The sequence below is a fragment of the Bos javanicus genome, chromosome 12 (assembly GCF_032452875.1).
Source record: "Bos javanicus breed banteng chromosome 12, ARS-OSU_banteng_1.0, whole genome shotgun sequence".
NCBI classification, from domain to species: domain Eukaryota; kingdom Metazoa; phylum Chordata; class Mammalia; order Artiodactyla; family Bovidae; genus Bos; species Bos javanicus.
In genome coordinates, this window is record NC_083879.1 from 33,314,265 (window position 1) to 33,332,775 (window position 18,511).

General features: G+C 43.1%; 1 protein-coding gene across 3 annotated transcripts in view; it reads left to right on the forward strand.

Moving 5' to 3' along the window:
* Positions 1 to 17,749, forward strand: part of LOC133258393 (phospholipid-transporting ATPase IB-like) — a 96,085-nt gene extending 78,336 nt beyond the window's left edge. Inside the window, exons 29-35 of one of the 3 annotated variants that reach the window (XM_061434931.1) lie at positions 1,506 to 1,567; positions 2,495 to 2,551; positions 5,366 to 5,473; positions 5,953 to 6,041; positions 9,813 to 9,905; positions 15,060 to 15,154; positions 17,260 to 17,749. In XM_061434931.1, coding sequence (XP_061290915.1) covers positions 1,506 to 1,567; positions 2,495 to 2,551; positions 5,366 to 5,473; positions 5,953 to 6,041; positions 9,813 to 9,905; positions 15,060 to 15,154; positions 17,260 to 17,378 — 623 coding nt within the window. In that variant the 3' untranslated portion in view covers positions 17,379 to 17,749. The remainder of the gene's footprint in view (positions 1 to 1,505; positions 1,568 to 2,494; positions 2,552 to 5,365; positions 5,474 to 5,952; positions 6,042 to 9,812; positions 9,906 to 15,059; positions 15,155 to 17,259) is intronic. The other 2 variants (XM_061434929.1, XM_061434930.1) reach the window with 2 other exon arrangements.
* Positions 17,750 to 18,511: the final 762 nt, after the last annotated feature.

Sequence of the window (18,511 nt, forward strand, 5' to 3'; positions counted from 1 at the left end):
TGGGATTCTCTAGGCAAGAATACTGGAGTGGGTTGTCATTTCCTTCTCCAAGGGATCTTCCCGACCCAGGGATGGAACTGGCCTCTCCTGCATCTCCTGCACTGGCAGGCAAGGTCTTACCAACAGCACCACCAGGGGAGCCCAGGCTACAGTCCAAAGGCTCGCAGAGTTGAACATGACTGAGCGACTGAGTAGGCATTGCACATTTTAGTGAGTTCTAAATCAGGAGAAAACATAAATCAGGAAAATACGTGAGCCTCAAATATATGGGTGTGCTACCTGAATTGGAGTTAGGGTCAGGGACTTAAAATTTTTTTAAGTGTACAAAGGATTTTAATAGACATTTATCCAGAGAAGATAGACAAATAACTAATAAATACATGCTCAACATCATTAATATTTAAACAAACAAAAAAATTTAAACCGTGATGATGAGATACAACTTCATACCCACTTAAAAATTTCTATATCAACCAGGACCACATCCACCAATATTTATTGAGAATTTTTAAAAGTGTAAAGAAGATCTTAAGAAATTATCCTAATCTTGACATAATATTGACCCTATAAAATGAAATTTGTAAGTTTATAACAGATTTAAGAATAGTTAAAAAGTATGAAATTCTTTTTAGAAAATTCTATTTTAACTTTAAGTTATGTTAGGTTTATTATTTTAGTTATCCTGGAGAAGAAATAGTGTGAAAAATGTGATGACAAACATCCTTAGAATCCTTGTCTTGCTTTTTGGCATAACTAATTGGATTGTTTTAAAAAAACTTCCTTTTTCTTAAAAAATATTTATTCTTATCTATTTATTTATTTGGCTCCACTGGGTCTTAGTTGTGGCGTGTGGGACTTGAACTTGGCCCCGTGCATTGGGAGCACAAAGTCTTAGCCACTGAACCACCAGGGAAGTCTGTGGACTTTCAATTTATAGATTCTGCTACATGGTTTAGATGCATGTGACACTAGGCTTAATAATCACATTCACGTACTCCTTGCAATTTATTTGTTTCTAAATAGCAATGGCACCCCACTCTAGTACTCTTGCCTTGAAAATCCCATGGACAGAGGAGCTTGGTAGGCTGCAGTCCATGGGGTCGCTAAGAGTCGGACACGACTGAGTGACTTCACTTTCACTTTTCACTTTCATGCATTGGAGAAGGAAATGGCAACCCACTCCAGTGTTCTTGCCTGGAGAATCCCAGGGACGGCAGAGCCTGGTGGGCTGCCATCTATGGGGTCTCGCAGAGTCGGACACGACTGACGAAACTTAGGAGCAGCAGCAGCAGCAAATCTATCTTTGGAGGAAGTAAGAAAATGAAAAAATATCACAATTGTGGTAGGCAAAGTAAGCATTGTTGTCACTGACAGAACACTTGAGAAATGTGACCATTCATTGATAAATATTGTTGGTGTCCAGTATGGGTACCTTTAGTAAAAATAAATTTTAAAAATCTATGTTTCAGTCTTTACAATTAAAAAATGACTTTTTCACTTTTCAGATATGGTCTTGCAAAGTGGTTACACTACAGACTATTTGTTTCTTGGGAATTTTATATATACGGTAAGATCACCCATGCAGATTATCACTTTTCCTAGTGTTTAATGAAACAATTAAAGCATTATAGGACAGTAGTGACTTTTCATGAAGGCACTGTTACAATGATTGCATTATTTCTATTTCTAGAAATGTGAAGTTCATATCCATTTGTTGTTGTTCATACAGGGGGTGCTCTTCTGTGTCTTGTCATTACATAACTTGCCTTGGTGATGGCTTCAAATCAGCCCATGAAAGTCTACCTTTCAGGGCTGCTTGTGTAGATAACTCACCATTATTTATTCAACTAGTCTCCACTTAGTGGATGTGAGGGTTGTTTGGGATCCTTTGCCAGTATGAACAATGCTGCAAAGATGATCCTTTATGCTCATGAGTTAACTATATCTTAGAAGTAACTATATCTTCCAGAAGTGTAATTTCTGGATCAGAGGGTATTGTGAATCTTGAAAAGCCTGGCCTATTTATCCCCAGTAGAGTTGGCAGAAATTTAGTGATAGAAATATTTGCTTCCCTGCCATAGTTCAAGGCCAGTGGGCGTGATCATATCACACTTTCTGATCTAGTCAGCAAAATGATAGTTTTGCAGTTTTTGCTTTGAGGGTCAGCACAGTCACAAGATATTACAATCCACTGCTAATCTGAGTCAGATCTTCCACACTGTTCATAAAGAATATAAATAGAAGAGCTGAAGACATAAGCGTGGATTTTCATCATATGGTACAGAGCTGCTAAATGAGGAACACTTACTGAAAAGTGTCGCATTTTCTCCATTACTAAAATGCAGCAAAACACTTAGCAGCCTACTGACACCACAGCTCCGCAGACGTGGTGGAAAGCCACGGGGTGAGGGTCAGGAAGCAGGTGTGGAGGTGCAGATGCTGATGGAAAGTTTTAATACTTTTTCTCCTATCTCTTTCCCTTCCCATTGCACAGTATGTTGTTGTCACTGTTTGTCTGAAAGCTGGTTTGGAGACGATGTCTTGGAATAAAGTGAGTATTTGTTAAGATATTTCCTCAATCTAGTATGGTTGTTGGCACGCTGATGTCCTTCTTCAGCTTCAGAAAAGTAATAAGCATTTTTTTTCTGGTCTCCACATTTTACTTCTTGTGTTACATGTTTGAATGATGATTTAAACCAGAGGAAAGGCATACTAGCCATCTAATGGCTGCGGAATATTCATTTTCCTGCTTTACGTTTGAAACAGATTCAATTTATCATGACATTAATTGAGACCCTTAATTCACTATTATCCAAGTACAGAATGATAAGAGAGAATTTAGCAAATACAGACAAAAAGAAAAATACATATTGCTTATTCCTTTCAGTGTCAATGATGTTGACATTTTGGCTTCTACTCTTTGTCTTTGTTCTATGTAGTCTTCCCCAACCCCTCTATAAAAACAAGATTATAACGTACTTAATATTTTATAAATTGCTTTTTTTCACTTAATGACAGATATTTAATATTTTTCCAAATTTTTAATTTTTATGCCTTATTAATTGATGGAATAATGTTTCAGCACATGGATGCTTATTATTTGCATTACTTTATTTATTAAAAAATTTTGCATTATTTTTAGAATTATTTTAACTTTAGTTACTGTAAACGATATATAATCAATACTGTTATCAATACAGATGTACTTACAGATATGAGTAATGATTTCCTCAGGATACTATTACAAGTGTAATTTCTGATAAATTAAGCAGAATTTTAGTTTTTATGACATCAATAGTTTAAATAAATTATATGTGTACCTGCACATACATACTTACATCTATAAATAAGTTGTGTCTCAAGTTGTGCTCAAAAAGTTTCTGAGAGAAAATGAATTTTTATGTGTTTGTCACTTTTGAAGAACTAAGTTGATGCAGCCTATGATATATTCCCTTTCTGATGCAATCAATTCAGAGTTCTGACTGCCACCATCCCTACTGGACCCCAACACTAAGTTGGAACCAAGGAGTTATGAACAAAAATATTTTATTACAAATCATAAGGCAATCGAATTGTATTATACCATATTCATGGAGCATAGATACTTCCATCATCTGCATATACTGAACCTCATTTGTGAATAAGGCAATAGTTCAAGGCCAAAGCACACTTAGAACTATACGAGGTATCTCTTCTGGCCTAAGATGGATTGGGCTCCTGCCTTCCAGCTCCCCTGGGGGCTAAGAAGGAGTAGGGATGGAGGCAGGAGAGAGAAGGGCCTGTTTCTCACCTTTGTGCTGATGCTGCCCTGCCTATAGGGAGGGCCGAGGAGGCAGTGTCTTCACTGGGGAGGAGGGTGATGCTGGAAGTCACCGATCAGGTGCAGAAAGCAAGCAAGAGCAGAGACACAGAACACAGCTCTAAGCAGCAGTGGGGGCTGGCAGCCCCCAGAATGTGATGATCCCAACAGAGAGTTGTCTGAAAATACTCTCGAAGCCACACAGAAATACCTCACATTGCATATGATGCATGATGTCGACTCTAAGGGAACTCTTACAGGAAAACTCACTGCAGTTCTGAAGAGTCTGAAGTTCATAGCTTCAAACTGATCCTCTTCTCCATCTGTGTTACCACGAGACAAGAGTTCTCAAGAGACCAGTTCTGTTTACTCTAATCGGAGAAAGAATTGTTTGGGTTAGAGGTTATTTTTAAGGAGTGTGAAAAAGTGCCCTTGAAAATGACTCCTAAACAAATAATATATACTCTGAGAAGTAGCACATTTGGGGTTTTTTCTCTAGAGATGACTAAGTAATGGGCAAAAAATATTGAGGAAAAGAACCAAAATCCTATTAGGATAAGAGGGCTTCCCAGGTGGTTCAGTGGTAAAGAATCCTCCTGCCAATTCAGGAGACACAAGTTCAATTCCCAACTTGGGAAGATCCCCTGGAGCAGGAAATTGCAGCCCACTCGAGTATTCTTGCCTGGGAAATCCCATGGACAGAAGAACCTGGTGGGCTACAGTAGACAGGGTCTCAAAGAGTCGAACACAACTTGACAACTAAACAAAAACGTTTAGGATGAGAACATTTGGTCTAGTCTAGCCAGTTGCCTCATTATGTACAGATAATACATCTTGGGCCTGCTCAGTTTACGAGGTGTACCCACTGTGGCCAAGGGTAGAACATGGGTCTCCTTGTCGTTTTCCTCACTATTCCCCTGCTAACACCAGCTGCTCAAAGCAACAGATCACAGATCCACAGAAGGGTCTACTATTTTAGCATCTATCATTGGAGAATCTGGCAGCAGTTCCCAGACTCAGGCCTGGTCAGTGGTCCTTCAGCTGCGGTCTCAGCCAGAATGGCATATACAGTTGATACGTACACAAGACCTACCAGTTCCGGCCAGTCTAAGGATCACAACTACTGACATTGTTCCACAGTTATTCACATGGAGCAAGTATGATACATTCAAATGTTTCTCTCTCAATGATTTGTATTTGAATTTTTTTTTACTGTAAAGAACTTTGTATTAATAAACAGACAGAAGCCCAAGTCGCATTAAATCACCCACCAATTGTAGTGAACCACATCTATTGAGAGTTGATCTTTTCACTGAAGACTCTCAACACCACTTGGCTTGGGTGAACAAGGTACAGTTGTTTTTGATACTTGAGTTCATAGCAAAGTATTCTGAGGAAGATGTTAGGAAGTCTAAGATAGCAACAAATTGAAAAATTATCAACTTCTTCCTATGAGACCTTACGGTTTGGACAAATGGATTTTGGTAGTTGATTAATAGCGTTTAAAAAAATGTCCTTTTAAGTAGAGGAGGCTGAAGTATTTGCATGCTGCTCTTCTGTCTGCAGTTCACCCATTTCGCTATTTGGGGCAGCATAATGATTTGGCTGGGGTTTTTTGCGGTTTACTCCTCCCTCTGGCCCACTGTTCCTGTTGCTCCTGAGATGACAGGACAGGTGAGTGTGCTCTAAATCTCTCCTTCTCGCTTTCGAAAGACAGTCTTGCCAGAAACTGGGTTTCTGTTTGATAGGAGTTTTCTTTTAGCACTTTGAATTTATGGGCCCAATGTCTTCTGGCCCGTAGTGTTACTGATGAGAAATCTGCTAGTGATCTCACTGACGATCCTTGTATGTGCTGATTTACTTCTCTCTTGCTGCTTTCGAGATTCTCTTTTTGCATTTTGAACGTTTCAATGAAGGTATTAAATTAAGTTAGTTAATACTATATTTAGGTTTTATATACCTGTTTATTTAATTGATTTAGTAGTTCTAGATTCATAGGACTGCAGTCATATGGATTCACATCCATGCCTTTCCTGACATCTCCGGGTTGTTTTTTTTGTGGCGGGGAGGAAACTGAAAGCTGCTCTTGGCACTCATTGTTGGCAAACTAAAAGATTCTTATTGAAATGTCCCTTATCTCTGCTTATTTGCAGGGCAGTATGGCTCTGGTGTGTCCACACTTTTGGCTTGGTTTTTTCATAGTCCCGATTGTGTGCCTGATTCAAAATGTAGCGTGGAAATCGTAAGTTGAAAAATGAAGTGGTAACCAGAGAATATATTATCATAGTTAATTATCCTTTACAATTGTATGGCTCTCAAATTAAACACTTAGTTTAATGCCACCCTGTGAATATTAAATGTCATGGAGCTTTTAAAGGAAGAAAATGCCCTTTGCTTTTTGCCACTGGAGATTTACCAGCAATCAATTTAGGAAAAAAAGATGGAACCAAGTGTATGAGAGGCAAATTTGGTAGAAATATTATAAAGTTCATATTTTTTTTCTGAAAAGAGGTCCATTTCTTCACTCTTTAGTGTGGAACTCTTATCTACTTTACAGGAAACAAAATGTGATACCAGATGATCACAGATTAAGAATTAATGATAAAATAAGAACTAGAAGGGAAATATTGAAATCAGAAAGTCATTCTTTACTTTCAAAAAATTTGGCATAAGAGTCTTTCAAATCCAATTCTCCCAGAATATTTAAATATTAGATTGAAAAAGTGTTAGACATTCAGTCGTGTCTAACTCTGTTGCAATGCCATGGGCTGTAGCCCACCAGGCTTCTCTGCCCATGGGATTCTCTAGGCAAGAATCTGGAGTGGTTAGCCATTCCCTTCTCCAGGGGATCTTCCTGACCCAGGAATCGAACCTGGGTCTCCAGCATGGTAGGCAGATTCGTTTATTGTCTGAGCCAATATTATTAGATTTGTTGTTTTTCAGTTGCTCAGTCATGTCTGACTTTTTACAACCCCATGGAGTGTAGCATGCCAGGCATCTTTGTCTTTCACCATCTCCCAGAGCTTTCTCAAACTCATGTCCATAGTGTCAGTGTTGGTCAATAATGTCATCCTCTGTTGTTCCCTTCTCCTCCTGCTTCAATCTTTCCCGGCATCAGGGTCTTTTCTAATGAGTCGGCACTTCACATCAGGTGGTCAAAGTATTGGAGCTTCAGTTTCAGCATCAGTCCTTCCAGTATATATTCAGGACTGATTTCCTTTAGGATGGACTGGTTGGATCTCCTTGCAGTCCAAGGGACTCTCTAAGAGTTTTCTCCAACACCACAGATCAAAAGCATCAATTCTTCTGCAACTCAGCTTTCTTTATGGTCCAACTCACATCCATATATGACTACTGGAAAAACCATAGCTTTGACCAAATGGACCTTTGTCTGCAAAGTAATGTCTCTGCTTTTTAATATGTTGTCTAGGTTGGTCATCGGAGAAGGCAATGGCACCCCACTCCAGTAATCTTGCCTGGAAAATCCCATGGACGGAGGAGCCTGGTAGGCTGCAGTCCATGGGGTCGCTAAGAGTCAGACACAACTGAGCGAATTCACTTTCACTTTTCACTTTCATGCATTGGAGAAGGAAATGGCAACCCACTCCAGTGTTCTTGCCTGGAGAATCACAGGGACGGTGGGCTGCCGTCTCTGGGGTCGCACAGAGTCAGACACGACTGAAGCAACTTAGCAGCAGCAGCAGCAGGTTGGTCACAGCTTTTCTTCCAAGGAGCAAGCATCTTTAAATTTCATGGCTGCAGTCACCATCTGCAGTGATTTTGGAGCCCAAGAAAATAAAGTCTGTCACTGTTTCCATTGTTTCCCCATCTATTTGCCATGAAGTGATGGGACCAGATGCCAGGATCTTAGTTTTTGAATGTTGAGATTTAAGCCAGTTTTTTCACCCTCCTCTTTCACTTTCATCAAGAGGCTCTTAAGTTCCTTTTTGCTTTCTGCCATAAAGGTGGTGTCATCTGCATATCTGAGGTTGTTGGTAGTTCTGGCAATCTTGATTCCAGCTTTGCTTCATCCAGTCCAGCATTTCTTATGATGCACTCGGCATATAAATTAAGAAAGCAGGGTAACAATATATAGCCTTGATGTACTCCTTTCCCAATTTGAACCAGTTTGTTGTCCCATGTCTAGTTCTAACTGTTGCTTTTTGACCTGCACATAGGTTTCACAGGAGGCAGGTAAGGTGTCTGGTATTCCCATCTCTTGAAGAATTTTCCACAGTTTGCTGTGATTCACACAGTAAAAGGCTTTAGTGTAGTCAATAAAGCAGAAGTAGATGTTTTTCTGGGCTTCCCCAATGGCTCAATGGGTAAAGAATCAGTTTGCAATGCAGGAGACACAGGAGATGCGGGTTTGATCCTTGGGTGGGGAAGATCCCCTAGAGAAGGAAATGGCAACCCATTCCAATATCCTTGCCTGGAAAATCCCATGGACGGAGGAGCCTGGAAGGCTACAGTTGATAGAGTTGCTAAGAGTCGGACATGACTGCACGACTTCACTCACTCAGTCACTCAGATGTTTTTCTGGAATTGTGTTGCTTTTTCTATGATCCAGTGGATGTTTCAGTTTGATCTCTGGTTCATCTCAGTCAGTTCAGTTCAGCTCAGTCACTCAGTCGTGTCTGACTCTTTGTGATCCCATGGACTGCAGCACACCAGGCCTCCCTGTCCATCACCAACTCCTGGAGCTTGCTCAAACTCATGTCCATTGAGTTGGTGATCCCATCCAACCACCTCATCCTCTGCTGTTACCTTCTGGTCCTGCCTTAAGTCTTTCTCAGCATCAGGGTCTTTTCCAATGAGTTAGTTATTCACATCAGGTGCCCAAAGTATTGGAGCTTCACCTTCAGCATCAGTCCTTCCAGTATATATTCAGGACTGATTTCCTTTAAGATTGATTGGTTTGATCTCCTTGCAGTCCAAGGGACACTCAGTAGTCTTCTCTAACACTACAGTTCAAATCATCAATTCCTTGGCACTCAGCCTTCTTTATGGTCCAACTCTCAAATTCATACATGACTACTGGAAAAACCACAGCTTTGACTATATGGACCTTAGTTGGTAAAGTAATGTCTCTGCTTTTTAATATGCTGTCTAGGTTTGTCATAGCTTAACATCTGGGAATTCTCACTTCACATACTGTTGAAGCCTAGCTTGGAGAATTTTGAGCATTACTTTACTAGATTGTGAGATGAGTGCAATTGTGCAGTAGTTTGAACATTCTTTGGCATTGCCCTTTATTGGGACTGGAATGAACATTGACCTTTTCCCATCCTGTGGCTGACTCTTCGCGACCCCATGGACTGCAGCCTACCAGGCTCCTCCATCCATGGGATTTTCCAGGCAAGCGTACTGGAGTGGAGTGCCATTGGCTGCATTGGGTCTTAATTATGGCACGCAGGATCTTAGATGTGTCATATGAGATCTTTCGTTGCGACACATGGATTCTTTAGTTGTGGCACACAGGCTCAGTATTTGTGGTGTGCAGGCTCAGCACATACTCAGAAATATCTAGGCTTTCACAGAAAGTCAGCAGTGTTTGAAGTGGCTGGTTGCTAATTCACATTGTCCACCTCCAGAATGCTCTCAGGGCTTCCCAGTTGGCACAGTGGTAAAGAATACACCTGCCAGTGCTGGAGACATAAGAGATGTGAGTTTGATCCCTGGGTCGGGAAGATGCCCTGGAGGAGGGCTTGGCAACCCTCCAGTATTCATGCCTGGAGAATCCCATGGACAGAGGATTCTGGGGGCTATAGCCCCTGCGGCGGCAGAGTCAGACACGACTGAAGTGACTGAGCAACAGCAGCAGCAGCAATGCTCTCAGTTACCAGAAAAGTAGACGCTGCTGTTCACACGCAGACAGGACATGCTGCCTTGCATCCCTCCACACTGCTTGTAGCCAAGGGGTGTCCAGCTGTCATCCAGGAGGGGAGAAACCATTACTCCCAGTGTGCAGAGCTCATGTCTTATGTCCCTTTTCTCTTTCCGTCTCTTACAGGATTAGAAACACCTGCCACAGAACTTTGCTGGAAGAGGTTCGGGAGATGGAAAGCAGCGGAGTTCAGGTACTTCGCAGAGACTCTGTACAGAGGTGAGGCAATTCCCTTTATCCTGACTTTTGTGAAAAACCTGTTTCCCTTGTTCTTTCCGCTTCCTGCCCTTTCCCTCCCAGGGGTGTGGGGATTGACCCGCCACGATTTCCCAGGTCCTCTCGGCATCTTGAGCATTGAATCCCCAGGAGGGCAGGCCCCTCTTCTGCTGCACCCCTCCATGGTCTTCCTTTCAATCAATGGCTCTTGGCCCCAAATCCCGAGGTCCTCCTCACTTCCTCTTCCTCACATCCCACACCCACAGTGTCAGGAAATCCCATTCCTCTCATTAAGACTTTAACCTCTGCATGCACACCAGCTCCAGAGAGAGATCAGTTCCAACTGCTTGACATAACCTGGGAGCTGTTCTGAGTGAAAGGACCACAGGTCTTCTCAGTAACCATGTCAGACGTTTGTTCTGGGCTTTCACTGGAGGCCTGAGCGTGACCTGGTTTCCAGTTGGCATTCTCTGAATCTGGAGTGTTTTTGCAGGGGTTCTAAGGCAAAGAATCAATCTTTGGAATATGCTGAATACCTACTACATTTAAGTGCTTTGTTAGGCTTAAAGGAAAGGATGGAAAACAACTGATGGTGTGGCTTGGGTAAAGAGACCCAAAAGCACATTTAAAAGTCCTAGGGGGAAGCAACATTGTAGTACAGGCAAATCTAAAGCAAATGAATGGGGTGATCAACCAATATCCATGTATTTGGCACCTACTGAGTATGTAGGTCAGTTTTCATTCCAATCCCAAAGAAAGGCAATGCCAAAGAATGCTCAAACTACCACACAATTGCACTCATCTCACATGCTAAAGTAATGCTCAAAATTCTCCAAGCCAGGCAATACGTGAACCATGAACTTCCAGATGTTCAAGCTGGTTTTAGAAAAGGCAGAGGAACCAGAGATCAAATTGCCAACATCCGCTGGATCATGGAAAAAGCAAGAGAGTTTCAGAAAAACATCTATTTCTGCTTTATTGACTATGCCAAAGCCTTTGACTGTGTGGATCACAATAAACTGTGGAAAATTCTGAAAGAGATGGGAATACCAGAGCACCTGACCTGCCTCCTGACCTCTATATGCAGGTCAGGAAGCAACAATTAGAACTGGAAATGGAACAACAGACTGGTTCCAAATAGGAAAAGGAGTTCGTCAAGGCTGTATACTGTCACCCTGCTTATTTAACTTATATGCAGAGTACCTCATGAGAAATGCTGGGCTGGAAGAACACAAGCTGGAATCAAGATTGCTGGGAGAAATATCAATAACCTCAGATATGCAGATAACACCATCCTTATGGCAGAAAGTGAAGAGGAACTAAAAAGCCTCTTGATGAAAGTGAAAGAGGAGAGTGAAAAAGTTGGCTTAAAAGCTCAACATTCAGAAAACTAAGATCATGGCATCTGGTCCCATCACTTCATGGGAAATAGATGAGGAAACAGTGGAAACAGTGTCAGACTTTATTTTTTGGGGCTCCAAAATCACTGCAGATGGTGATTGCAGCCATGAAATTAAAAGACACTTACTCCTTGGAAGGAAAGTTATGACCAACCTAGACAGCATATTAAAAAGCAGAGACATTACTTTGCCAACAAAGGTCCATCTAGTCAAGGCTATGGTTTTTCCAGTGGTCATGTATGGATGTGAGAGTTGGACTGTGAAGGAAGCTGAGTGCCGAAGAATTGATGCTTTTGAACTGTGGTGTTGGAGAAGACTCTTGAGAGTCCCTTGGACTGCAAGGAGATCCAACCAGTCCATCCTAAAGGAGATCAGTCCTGGGTGTTCACTGGGGGGACTGATGCTGCAGCTGAAACTCCAGTACTTTGGGCACCTCATTCAAAGAATTGACTCATTGGAAAAGACTCTGATGCTGGGAGGGATTGGGGGCAGGAGGAGGAGGGGACGACAGAGGATGAGATGGCTGGATGGCATCACCGACTTGATGGACATGAGTTTGGGTAAACTCCGGGAGTTGGTGATGGACAGGGAGGCCTGGCATGTAGCAATTCATGGGGTTGCAAAGAGTCAGACATGACTGAGTGACTGAACTGAACTGAACTGAACTGAGTATGTACCATCAATAGTATCAAGTGTGATGAGAATGAAGAGTGGCTAGGACTCTCGTACAATCAGTTTGGATAACTGGTCATTCTAATCCATTTAAGCAAACACCTATCCTGTGACCCTGCAGCTCCATTTCTAGGTATTTACCCAAGAGAATTAAAAAAAAATATATGTCCACATATTCAGATACATGAAGCCATAAGAAAGCCTGAATCAGATTCAACCCCTAAAATATTTCACTGAGACTCATTAGCAAATTATAGTCTGCCAGGCTCCTCTGTCCATGGGATTCTCCAGGAGAGAATACTGGGATGGGTTGCCATTTCCTTCTCAAGGAGATATTCCCAACCCAGGGATTAAACGCAGATCTCCTGCACTGCAGGCAGATCCTTTACCATCTGAGTCACCAGAGAAACTCTGTGTTATATATATTTTATATATATATGTAAAACTGTGAAAAATCAAAGATGAAGAGAGACTCCTTGAAGCTGCAAAAGAAAAGAAGTTAATGATACAAAAGGGGATGCCCATGAGGCTATGAGAAGAAATCTTCCAGGCTGAGAGAGAGTAGGGTGTCATGCTGAAGGAAAAAAAAAGTACCAACCAAGAATACTTCACTCAGCAGAGGTATACTTCAGAAGTGGAGAAGAGATAAAGAGTTTTCCAGACAAGCAAAAGCTGAAGGCATTCATCACCACTAGACTGGTCTTCAAAGGGGGACTCCCCTGGTGGTCCAGTGGTTAAATATCCATCTGCCAATGCAGGAGAAATGGGTTTGACCCCTGGTCCGGGAAGATTCCACATCTTACAGAGCAACTAAGCCTGTGCACCACAACTGCTGAGCCCACACAGCACAGTTGTTGAAGCCCACGTGCCCTAGAGCCCGTGCTCCACACGAGAAGCCACGGCAGTGAGAAGCCCACACACCGCAACTAGAGAGCAGAGCCCGCTCGCCACAACTAGAGAAAAGTCCGATGCAGCAGCGAAGACCCAGTGCAGCCAAAAAAAAAGAAAGAGAAAGAAACGTTAAAGGGACTTCTTTAAGCCAAAACAAAAGGGCACTAAGAAGTAAAAGGAAAAGGTGTGACAGTATGAATCTAAATGATAAAGGTAAATAAATAGTAAGATTCAGAATAATCTCATGTGAAGGTGGTGAGTTTAATCACTTATGAACCTGCACTAATGTAAAAGTTAAAAGACAAAAGTAGTAAAAATAACTAAAACCACAATCATTTGTTGATAGATACACGAGATAAAAATAGGTAAATTGCAACATCAGTAACCTAAAGCACTGTTGTTTGTTTTAGTTGCTAGGTTGTCTCCAACTCTTTGTGACCCATGGACTGTAGCCCGCCAGGCTTTCCCAGGCAAGAACACTGGAGTGGTTGCCATTTCCTTTTCTGGGGGATCTTCCCAATGCCAGGATCAAACCCATGTTGGTGAAAGTGTAAAGTTTTAAAATGCACTCTAACTTGAGTTTTTATCAACTTAAAACAGACTGTTACCAATATAAATTGTTTTATGTAAGTGTCATAGTAGCCACAAAGCAAAAGCTTATATTAAATACACAAAAGTAAAGAAAGAGGAATCAAGCTTATCACTATAGAAAATCATCAGTTCACCAAGGAAGAGAGCAAGAAATGAAAAAGTTGTAGGAGTTCAAGATTCTTGGTTCTCTCACTGTTGACTTTCCCGCGCGGTCCCCCAATCAGCCTTGGGATCTGGAGAAGCTTTCACGCCCAGAGCCAACCTGTCTTGACATACACTGTCAAGAGTCTCAGACTGGGACTTCCCTGGTGGTCCAATGGTTAAGAATCTGCCTGCCAATGCAGGGGAAAACAGGTTTGATCTCTGGTCCGGGAACTAAGATCCCATATGCTGATCCCTGGTCTGGGAAGATTCCGCATGTCGCAGGGCAACTAAGCTCACACTCTACAAGTACTCTAAAGCCTGTGCACCACAAAAAGAGGAGCCACCACAGTGAGAACCCGCACTCACAAAACTAGAGAAAGCCTGTGCAAAGCAACCAAGACCCAGTGCTGTCATAAATAAATAATTTGAAAAAGAATCTTGAACCACTCTAGATGATGGCTTTGCTGTAAGAAAAGGAAACTGGGGCAAAGATTCTGAAAATACATGCCATAAGATCTCTAAGGTACTCTCAGAGGCCTGAGAAAAACAGGACATTCATTGTCCAGTTCAGCTCTTTGGAGAAAACAGGAGGGCTGTACATGAAGCAGTCATGTACAGATGTGAGAGTTCGACCATAAACAGGGCTGAGTGCCAAAGAATTGATACTTTCGAATTGTGGTGCTAGAGAAGACTCTTGAGAGTCCCTTGGACAACAAGGAGATCAAACCAGTCCATCCTAAAGGAAATCAAGCCTGAATATTCATTGGAAGGGCCGATGCTGAAGCTGAAGCTCCAATACTTTGGCTACCTGATGCGAAGAGCCGACTCATTGGAAAAGACCCTGATGCTGGGAAAGATTGAGGGCAGGAGGAGAAGCAGGTGACAGAGGATGAGATGGTTGGATAGCATCATCAACTCAATGGACATGAGTTTGAGTAATAGTGGGATATGTGTATCTGGGCTATAGTGAAGGACTGAGGAGCTCGGCATGCTGCAGTCCATGGGGTCACAAAGAGTTGGACACGACATAATGACTAAACAATATAAGAGATGCTCACAGCAAAATACTATTTTAGAAGCATCTTGCCGAGAGTGTCTGGATAATATCCATTTTATTTTAAATGTAAGAACATTCTCCAAGTGGTAAGGAAGTTTTTTTTTTTACTTTTACCTTGAAACTTTTTTTTCCTCCAACAAATCCCTTTAAATCTGCTTCCCAGGTGGCACTAGTGGTAAATAACTTGCCTGCCAATGAAGGAGACACAAAGATGCAGGTTCAGTCCTTGGGTTGGGAAGATCCCCTGAAGTAGGAAATGGCAACCCACTCCAGTATCCTGGCCTGGAGAATCCCATGGACAGAGGAGCCTGGTGGGCTACAGTCCATGGGGTCACAAAGAATCAGACACGACTAACACAACTTAGTACGCAATGAACTAAAGCCAGTCTGTGTTTGATTTAGGTCCAAGGTGGAGGAAGTGAATCTCCAAAGGTCCGCGAGTCCCAGGCCCTGTCAGGTGATCTTCCGGAACAACTCTGTTGACCTAGGTGCCCCACGTAAGTCACGCGCACAACATGGAGATGTCATTGACTCACAGAAGGATGGGCGGTTAAACGTGAGGTCCTCCTCCTTGAAGGCACATGCTGAGTGAAATAAGCCAGGCACGAAAGGACAAGTACTGTGTGACCCCACAGACATGAGGTCCCGGGAGCAGTCAGATTTTCAGAGGGAGAGCAGGGTTTCCAGGGGAGGGGCGAGGGGAGTCTCAGGTTGCGGAGGCAGAGAGTTCCGGGGCCAGAGGGTGGGGGTGTCTGCATAGCCTTGTGTCTGTTCTTAGTGCCACTGAACTGGACACTTCATGTCCTTAAGATGGTAAACTTTATGCTACATGCATTTAACCACGTTTTTAAAAAGGTGACTGCCTGAATTTTTAAAAACCATTAATGCAGAACAAGGAGACCATTTAAAATGCGAAGACATCTTCATTTTATAAGGGTGAGGCTGTTCTCATATTTTTATTTTTCACAGCCCTCAACATTTAAGATAAAGTGAAGGACAGTGGTTTTTCCTCCTTCGGCAGTTTGCATTGCTGACAGAGCCTGGACTTGTGCTTGGGGGAGGCGGGGGGGGGGGGGCGGCACTGTGCTCAGAAAATCTTCTCAGGGACTTGCTGCCACAGGGCACTCCCTCCTGTCCCCACAGCCACGCAAAGAATCCGTGACACGTGAGAAGTGCCAACCCAGATTCCACCTTGAGATTCTGGGTGGATCCATCCCGAGTGGGAGGAAGGTCATCCCTGGGAATGGGAAGCCACTGATACCTGCATCCAGTCCAATACCATGGTGAAAATGGCCTAAAACAGTGGTGCTCCATGCACCGTCCTTAACCCAGGAGCAGAAGTGTCACCCGGGAAGTTGCTAGAACTGTTGGCTCTTGGGCCCCACTGCAGACTCACTGAATCAACTGTCTGGTGGTGGTGCCCACTGTAGTTTGAGAACCACTGGTCCTGCCTTTGTGCGGGGTACCAGGCTTCTTACCAGCTCCTGGGCGGCTCTCCATGCAGAGAAGGCTGTGGACCACCACATCCCTCTCTCCTTCGACAGACAAGCACATAAGCCAGTTCACAACACATGGACACAAGTTACGTTTTCTTCTGCTAAAGAGCATGGCTACTCACAAGTAAATCCACTGTCACCAGTGAGCCATAGTAAAGCTTGGGAGTGTGTGGAAGCAGCATGTGCTTGCTCAGGGTCGTGTTTTAACCTAAATGTATTAATATTGTTCAAATATGAGACTGCTCTAGGTCTGACCTGCCAAGGTCAGAAGTTAGAGAAGAGCGGAAATACTCATCAGCTCTCCTCATTGCCCCACAAGAGCTGGTATCGCTTTCAGAAATGATTCTAGGATTGATTCTCCCAGAGAGAGAGAGAGTGCTGGTCATGAGTTATTTCCTCTGGGAACTTCTACCCATGACCCTGTTATTCATGTCAACTCAAGTAAACCACTTTGAATACTTAGTTAAAATCAGCTAAATTTTTAAAACAGAGACATTTCCAGCATGGTGGACTTTTTTTTTTTTTAAATCAAGTTTAATATTAATATTGCATGTTGTCCCCCAGCATGTTTTCAGCTTCAAAACTTACCTTTCTGGGTTCCAGTTGTAGGTTTTAGTTTCAAGACTCAGACTATTCCAGGGCCCCTTCTCTTGAATGGTGGTGGGAAAATGTAGTGAGGGACCTGTGGGTCCCCTCTTGAGCTGCTCAGACTGGGCTGGGCCACAGGCCCATAGAGACAGGCATGAGCCCCTGGGCCCCTTGGCCAGGCTGCATCCTCCAGGACATGGCTCTCAGGGAGCATCAGGCACCACATCAGAATCCTTGGGAGAACTTTAAAAAGCACCCAGTGATGTCCAGCCATGCAGACCCATTGGCCCCAGAAAGAAGGATGCAGAAAGGGCTTCGTCAGTGGTTCTGATGCAGCTAGGTTTGCAAACTGCTCCATCACCAAGCCCTCCCCAGACCTTGCCACTCTCCCTGTCTCAGCCATCCCTGCCTGAGGTGGCCAATGTGCCCCAGATGGGGAGGGGTTTTGATTTCTGTTACCAGAATGTTCACTGTACATATTTACCTTCTAACAGCGTCCCCATGCTTTGCTCTTTCAGATGGATATGCGTTTTCTCAGGTAGAACGAGCTGTGATTTCTCAGGAAGAACTAGTCCGATCTTATGACACCACCAAAAACAAACCCCAGAAGACTTTTTCTTCTGCCACCTTGGAGTAAGAGCTGGGGCCCCGAGTCCTACCCTTTTGTGTCTGTTCTGGGGACAGCTGCAATGAGCCAATGCTCCTCAACACTCCTCCTGTGACTCCTCCTCCCTCCTGTGACTCTGGCCAGTTTGTTATTTCTATACTGATTAAATCACTATCCTTGGGTATAAATGATGGGGAACCCTATATGCTTTTTCTTAATTTGTCTTCAATGTTTTACTTTATTTTTCCTGTAGCTGTGAGATGATTTATCAGTTGAGCCTGAAGTATAAATTCAAAGTATTAGTTTTACCAAAATTTAAACTTTGGTACAAGTTGTTTTGGGGAAAAAAGGTCAAGGATGTTATGTTGCATAATAAGCTTGTCTTGCTTCATTGGAAAGGGGTCATGCAGAAAAGTCACAGACTAAGGGGCACAGGCAGCATATAAAACATTTTTCTAAGTAGAATGTCCTGTCCTGTCGTGTTGGAGTTATATCTGGTGAGTATGAGATGTGCACCATATTCTTGGTTTCAATGAACTTATCTAACGAGTATAGTGTAGACTGATCTTGGGCCTCAAAACCAGGTGTGCGAGAACGACTGTATCTCATTCTCCCCTGATTCCCCCACACATCAGGGCCAGTAGAAAATTCAACCTCATTCTTTTTTTTTCACCCTCAGTCATTCTTGTGCTTCTGCCTCAGGTGTGTATGAACTCTGCAGGGTTTCAGATGCTGCAAAGCACTGGGCTCCTCCATTCTTCTGTCATCTGCCCACACAGGTCACCATTAAAGACACATGCTTTCTTTTGGCCTGGCTGTTTTATGAGGCTTCTGTGCCAGGGATAGGGCACCGGAGCCTCTGGGGAGCTGGGCCCCCATGCCCATGGTCTACCATTCCTGTCTTGGGGCGCACTGTCTGCCCAGTGCACTCTGAGGGGGCAAAGAGATGTCTCTCAGATCTCTCCCGCAGTCCAAGGCATAGAGCCCCCTTCCTCAAGCCCTGTTCTACCTCTTGAGTTTTTAGAAGTGAAGACCAAGAATTCTTGTAAACTATGTCAATTTTCTGTGCTGCCAAAGACCCTTCTGAGGAAACAAACAGAAAATCCCGAGACCTGTTTGAATGGAAATAAGACAACAAGGAAAACACTGGGAGAAAAGCCCAT